Source organism: Trichomycterus rosablanca, chromosome 6 (assembly GCF_030014385.1).
Source record: "Trichomycterus rosablanca isolate fTriRos1 chromosome 6, fTriRos1.hap1, whole genome shotgun sequence".
Classification (NCBI taxonomy): domain Eukaryota; kingdom Metazoa; phylum Chordata; class Actinopteri; order Siluriformes; family Trichomycteridae; genus Trichomycterus; species Trichomycterus rosablanca.
Window position 1 is genome coordinate 30,782,065 of NC_085993.1, and position 7,491 is coordinate 30,789,555.

The 7,491-nt window shown below is 39.9% G+C and overlaps 1 protein-coding gene across 1 annotated transcript in view; it reads left to right on the plus strand.

The window, feature by feature from the left end:
- cacnb4b (calcium channel, voltage-dependent, beta 4b subunit) overlaps window positions 1-2,869 on the plus strand; it is a 54,632-nt gene extending 51,763 nt beyond the window's left edge. Inside the window, 1 exon segment of the mRNA XM_062997667.1 lies at window positions 922-2,869. Within this exon segment, the coding sequence (XP_062853737.1) occupies window positions 922-1,194 (273 nt within the window). The 3' untranslated portion in view covers window positions 1,195-2,869.
- The last annotated feature ends 4,622 nt before the right edge of the window (window positions 2,870-7,491 follow it).

Consider the following 7,491-nt stretch of genomic DNA (forward strand, 5'->3'; position numbering starts at 1 on the left):
AAAAGCCTGATGTGACTTACTGTATTAAAAGAACGACACAGAAACACTAAACCTCTCGTAATTATTACTGCTCATTAGTTCTCTCCACTAATGCAATTCCTTGCTCGTTGTTTTTGTACAATAAGTCACACTAAGCTTTGTGCACTGGCACACTCCACAAGAAATAACATCACAGCCAGCACAAAAGCGTTTTTGTCACTTCTCATGTGAATACGCCTTTACTAAATGGAATACGGTATTCCAAGATCAAGCATCTCGCTGATTAAGAAGCATAAGGAAACAATAAAGAAGTAAAGAGCCGGTTTTATTGTATTTAACTGTTTTTCAATTGTGTTTCAGTGTTTTATATTATATTTGTGATACCTTAAGTGTCAAAAACAACCCCATTATTTTACATTAGCCTAAAATATATGCAGTTCCACGGGACCAAGAAACACATTAACAGGTTTCCCATACATCCTAATGGGAAAAAATACCTTGAAACTCAAGGTACCACTGTACTTCTAAACCGGCTCACCGCTGCACACTGCACACAGGCCTGTATGGGTGAGTAAATTCTAGTCGGAGCTTAAATCTGACTTGGTCTGTAAAGCTGAAGAACCACTGATAGAAAAGCCCGATGATAGGGGTTATATAGCAAGGGTATGATAAAAAAAAAATTGGAAAATTGGAAAAACAATATAAATTACATAATGGATTACAGTTTTAAAATAGAAAACAATGTCTTTGTTGCTAGGGCAGCATAGTGTAGCAGCTGGTAGATTGGATGCCATCTGAGACAATGAAAAACGAAAATAGTTCAGGGGATAAATTACCCTTCAAGGCACTGTAAATGTCAACTCGCATTACTGCCATGGTGCAGCCCCAGTGATTTTTGAAGACTGTAGTGTTTATCGGTCATGTGTTAATTCTCTCTTCTAGAATCAGCAAGGCCAAAAAACGCGGCACGCCAACCACACAGGCGACCACTCCACAGCCAACGAGCGGCGTAACCTGATGACCCCGGACGAGAACTACCACAACGAGCGTGCTCACAAGCCGCGAAGCAACCGCGCCTCGACAGGCTCGCAGCAGGGCCGAGAGCACCACCAGTACATGGACGAGCAGCAGGACCCTTATCAAGACAGCTACAAACCACACCGCAACCGCAGCTCACCAGGAGGCTATAGCCAGGACTCACACCATCGACTATGAGCCAGTTTCATCCTCAGCCTGACCCAGGATGGTGTCTGTTGTCATTTCCCATCTCGTTTCTTTCCGGTCTTGGATTCTTCTGCGGATTCCGTCTTCAATCGCACATAAACGTACCATCATGTGAGGAAAACAGGGGCCATCCTGACTCCACCATTCTCACTTTCTTGCTTATTTCTCTGTTTGTATCTGTGTTTCTGTTGTGTTCAAAAGTTCCTTTCTGGAAAGTAAACACGCACCCGGCAGAACAGATCGAAAGATCAACAGATCATTCTGTGTGCCAACATTGCTACTGGCACGGTAGCTTAAGCATGCTTCCTTCAATGCTGGATGGTACTGTAACGTACAGGCACCTCAGACAGTACAGTCAGGCTAATATTGACAATACCAACCCACTGCCAGTGTATTTTGTTATATTAATGACGTGTGGATAAACTGTAGAAACCAGATCTGATAGTCTTCTCAGGCCTCTGGATATAGTGATATGAGGGAATTTTTTTACACAGCTGAGTCAACTGAAAGATTCGTTCAGCGTTTGTGCTGCTGCTCAGCGAATCAGACATGTCGAACTACTAACTGGTGCAGTTCTGCATGTTTTATGAGTTTTAATTCAGAATAAAGAGGGTAGATCGGTAAAAAAAAAGAAAAGAAAAAAAATGCTGCCTCATAGCTTCTGAGGACTTGACGCAGACCTCGGCCCTTTCGTCGTAGACCATTCTGCTAGTTTGCTTACTTAGAACAACTGCTTAACCAAGAGATGCACATCATATTAGCTGCAGAGTTGCTCTAAACTAGTTTACAGAACATCTAGATGAAATTAGTTTTCATTTTTTTAGATAATCAGCACGAACCGACCTCATCAGGGAATTCTCTCATCATAGGTGCTGGATGTCACATTAAAAAAATCATGTATAAAAAGATAAATTGAGCGCTATATTGGTTTCATAGGCTTTAAGTCACATGCTTTTCAGGATCACATGATGTCCCAAGACTTACCCAAGAAAACTCCCCGTAGAGAAAAGGCAGATCCAAATTACGGATACAAGCATGCATGAAAATGGAACTAAAGTCAAGAGCCTGGATTTTCTCCTGCATAACCATTGAATGATTCATTAATTTATGCTAGTTTGTGCATTTTTAAAAGAAGAAGAAGAAGAAAAATAAAACAAAAAAAAAGTCAAGGCGTAATGGAACATGTACATTCTGTATGCAGTTGTCTATGAGCATGCTTCTCTGTTACTACTATAACTGAGGATGAATGAACCAAACGGATTGAGAGTCAACGAATCATTTACCCATAACCGAACTGACGCATCATCTTTGGGTTTGAAGCTTGAGACAATCACACGGATTCCTCTGTTCATTCGGAAACTTCCTCGTTTCTTCCCGACATCCTGCTCTCTCTTCTTCCTTCCAGCTCTGACTCAAAAAAAGGGGAAAAAAAGTGTCCATTTTCGGTTTGTTTTGATTTCGTTTTGATTTTTTGTGAAAGTCGAAAATAAGGAGGGAAATGCAAACTGCATGCACAATATATGATTTCAATTTTTAAAGACAGATTTAAAAAATGTTTTAAAGAAAATGTGTAAAAGACGATTCTAGCAGAATTTAAGTTTTCTTTTACAAAAAAAAAAAAAGGAAGAGGGGATGAAAATAAATGGCAATTTTTTGCAAATGAAAATGTGTCATTGTTTATTGGGGTCTATACATAGATTGTTTTTCCCACAGACATATTTTAGATATAACACTCATTTACATGCTTTACTTTTGTCAATATGAAGCTCTTTCCAAGGTAAGCAAGCCAGGGAAATGTATATTGTTAATCAGTACTCTATAAGTCAGAATGTACACAATCAGCCATAACATTAAAACCACCTTCTTGTTTCTACATTCACTGTCCATTTTATCAGCTCCACTTACCATAATGGGCTGTAGTCCATCTGTTTCCCTTTCACTCAGGTCAGGACTCTCCCAGGACCACTACAGAGCAGGTATTATTTGGGTGGTGGGTCATTCTCAGCAATGCAGTAACACTGACATGGTGGTGGTGTGTTAGTGTGTGTTGTGCTGGTATGAGTGGATAAGACACAGCAGTGCTGATGGAGTTTTTAAACACCTCACTGTCACTGCTGGACTGAGAACAGTCCGCCAACCAAAAATATCCAGCCAACAGCGCCCCATAGGCAGCGTCCTGTGACCACTGATGAAGGTCTAGAAGATGACCAACTTAACCAGCAGCAATAGATGAGCGATCGTTTCTGACTTTACTTCTACAAGGTGAACCAACTAGATAGGAGTGTCTAATAGAGTGGACAGTGAGTGGCGCTGTTGTGCCTGATCCACTCATACCAGCACAACACACACTAACACACCACCACCATGTCAGTGTCACTGCAGTGCTGAGAATGATCCACCACCTAAATAATACCTGCTCTGTGGTGGTCCTGTGGGGGTCCTGACCATTGAAGAACAGGGTAAAAGCAGGTTAAAAAAGTAAGAGAAACAGATGGACTACAGTCAGTTATTGTAGAACTACAAAGTGCTTCTATATGGTAAGTGGAGCTGATAAAATGGACAGTGAGTGTAGAAACAAGGACGTGGTTTTAATGTTATGGCTGATCAGTGTATGTGAACACCCCTTCTAATTATTCAGCTCAGGTTAAGTCAAGTCTAGTCAACTTTATTTATATAGCGCTTTTTACAATAGACATTGTCTCAAAGCAACTTTACAAAATCCAGGACCAACAGATACAAAAACCCCTGTTGAGCAAGCCGAGGGCGACTGTGGCAAGGAAAAACTCCCTGAAAATTACAGGAAGAAACCTTGAGAGGAACCAGACTCAGCAGGGCCCATCCTTCTTGGGTGGCCTGGAGGATACTTTAAATAAATACACGATTTACACAAATCATACAAACACAGAATTAAATGATCTAAAAGTCATAACTGGTAATAAATAGATAAATAAACAATTAAATAATAATAGAGTTGTTATCCGCTCTAGTCTTCAATAAAGTCTGTAGTGATTTCTTGTCGTTGCAATTACTCCAGACCCGTCACATCTGACAGGAGCAGCATCGTTGTCCCGGCAGTCTCGACTTTAATCCTTAACCTCGGCGGGTAAACAGGTTTCCATCAGAATGCCCTCGGGGTAAAACAACAGAGAATGTAGTTAATAATGTACAATGCTAGTTGACAAACAGTTTTACAGAGAGTTTTAGACTCCGGCAGCCCTAATTATTACAGCATAACTAAAAGGGAGAGCGAGCAGGTAACAAGGTCATGAAGGCTTTCATAGGACATCAGCGCCCATCTCCCCACCGTCATCAAACCTGAGTGATCGGACAAGAGAGGCAGAACGACAGCAACTCAACATCCCTGATCACCACAAGTTTCTATGACCAAGAACCCCCGAGCTCTGCGCCTTTGTCTATACTAATCAAAAGCCTGAGAAAATAAATATGTTTTCAGTCTAGACTTAAACATTGAGACTGTGTCCGAATCCCGAATAGAGGCAGGAAGATTATTCCAGAGTTGTGGAGCTTTGTAAGAAAACGCTCTTCCACCAGCCGTGATCTTTTTAATTTTAGGAACTATAAGTAACCCTGCATCTTGTGAACGAAGTGGACGCGCTGGGTTGTAGTAATTAATAAACTCACTCAGATACTGTGGAGCCAGACCATGTAGCGCTTTATAAGTTAGTAAAAGTATTTTGTAATCAATGCGAAATTTAACTGGCAGCCAGTGTAGAGACGATAGAACAGGAGTAATATGGTCAAATTTTTTAGTTCTAGTTAGCACTCGAGCTGCTGCATTTTGAACTAATTGGAGTTTGTTTAAGGATCTACCAGAGCATCCAGTTAGAAGAGCATTACAATAATCTAACCGAGAAGTTATAAACGCATGGATCAGTTTTTCGGCGTCATTAACAGATAGTATATTTCTTATTTTAGAAATGTTACGCAAATGATAGAAAGCAACTCTAGTAATATTATTAACATGTGTATCAAATGAGAGATCTGAATCTATTGTGACACCTAAGTTTTTTACATCTGGGCTGGGAGTAACAGAGAACGTGTTTAAGTTTAGCACCAGGTTAGACAACTTGTCTCTTGCAGCTTTAGAGCCAACAAGTAAAACCTCAGTTTTATCTGAATTAAGTAAAAGAAAATTACATGACATCCAGTTTTTTATGTCGTTTACACAATCTTCTATCTTACTGATTGTGTCAGTATCATTTGGTTTGGCTGATATATACAGCTGTGTGTCATCTGCATAGCAGTGAAAGTTTATGCCATGTTTATGAATAATTTCACCTAGTGGAAGCATATAGAGTGTAAAAAAGAGGTTAAGTTGATAATAATATAATTAAAAAAAAAGAAATAACTTATGGCAACAGTTTGGGCGAGGCCCTTTTCTGTCCCAGCAGGATTGTGCCCCTGTGCACAAAGAAAGGTAAAAACAGATGTTGAGGAACCTCAGTGGCCTTTACAGAGCCCTTACCCCAATACCACTGAACATGACTTCAATAAATGTATTCCAGCCACCGTTCGGGTGGCGCAGCGGTAAAACATGTTAGCACACCTGACATTTTTCTTGTCTGTTCGAAACTCTACCATCCAGTTGGGCTGGGTGGCTACATGAACAACAACTGGCTGCTTTTCATACAGGGTGGGAAGCTGGACCTCATAAGGAATAATGCATTTATCAGGGTGTGGCTCTCAGTACACAAAGCTGATCTGCATATGAACTCACCTTGTGCAGGTAAAAATATGCTGTCGGCTACTGCATACGTGTTGGAGGGGGCGTGTCTCGCCTCGCTTTCCTCAGTCAGAAGTATACATCAGTATAGAGGAAGTGTAATTGGGAAAATTGTGTAGGGAAATTGGGAAAATTTTAAAATTTTTTATTCCAGCCAACATCAGTTGTTGACAGAGCAAGGAATTTTAAACAGACACAGTCTAAAATCTTGCAGTAAACGTTCCCAGAAGAATAGAGGCTGTTATAGCCACAAAGGAGAGGCCAACTCATTTACATTTACATTTTTGGCATTTAGCAGACGCCTTTATCCACAGCGACTTACATTACAGTATACAGTCTGAGCAATTGAGGGTTAAGAGCCTTGCTCAAGGGCCCAACAGCAGCAACCTGGCAGTGGTGGGGCTTGAACCAGCAATCTTCTGATTACTAGTCCAGTACCTTAACCACTAGGCTACAGCTTGCCCTTTATTAATATATTAATGCTCCATATTAATGCCAACAGTTTTGAAATATGATGTCTAACAAGCTTATAGTCAGGCATCCACATACATCTGGCTATATGTAGTACAGTGCTCTGCATAAATATTGTCACCCTACAAACACAAAAAAGTCTGTAAAGAACAAAACCCATAACTTATTGCACAGCATTTGTATTGTATTTTAAATTAAACATTAATAATAATCCACCCTTTATAAAAGGTGCAATAATTGTAAGAATTAAAAACATTGTTAATCTGTGTGGCACAATTACTGACATCTCTAGATATTTTACAAGTAAAATAAATATATATATATATATATATATTTTATGTTTTAAAATTCACCTTAAATCTGTTGTTAGGGACCCCTAAACACAGCCAGTCAGGTCTATAGGAAGACACCAGACAAGTCAACACTGCTGGGGATTCAAACACAATCAGCAGAATTTACCACTGGGCCACCTGAGTGGCATGACACACACACATATTCAGAATATAATCCTTTTTATACTAAAAGTCTGTGATTTGTTAATTCATTGAACTTTTATTTAACTGACAAAAATTCAGTGTTTTCATGGACCAACTTCAGTGCATTTTGTAGATATAAACACATGAAGAATTTGTTGCCTGCAAGACAAAAAAGTTAGGATAGGGACATGTTCACTACTGTTTCATCATATTTCCAATTATTTACACTTTTTGATCATTTGGGAACTAAAAACACTAATTGTTGCAGTTTTGCAAGTGGAGTCTTTGGCCATTCTTGCTTGATACAAGACTTGACCTGCTCAATCATCCATGGTCACAGTTGTCAGATTCTTCTTTTCATGATGTTCCATACATTTCCAAAAGGAGATGGATCTGAACTGCAGACAGGCCAGTTAAGCACACGCACTTTGTGTCTACAAAGCCACACTGTTGTATTGCCTGCCTGGCTTTATCCTGCTGAAATAACCATGAACTTCCCAGAATAAGACGCCGTCTTGGTAGCAGTGTTTTTCTAAAATCCTAATATGTTCTTCTACCTCAATGGTACATTCACACATGTGCAAGTCACCCATGCCA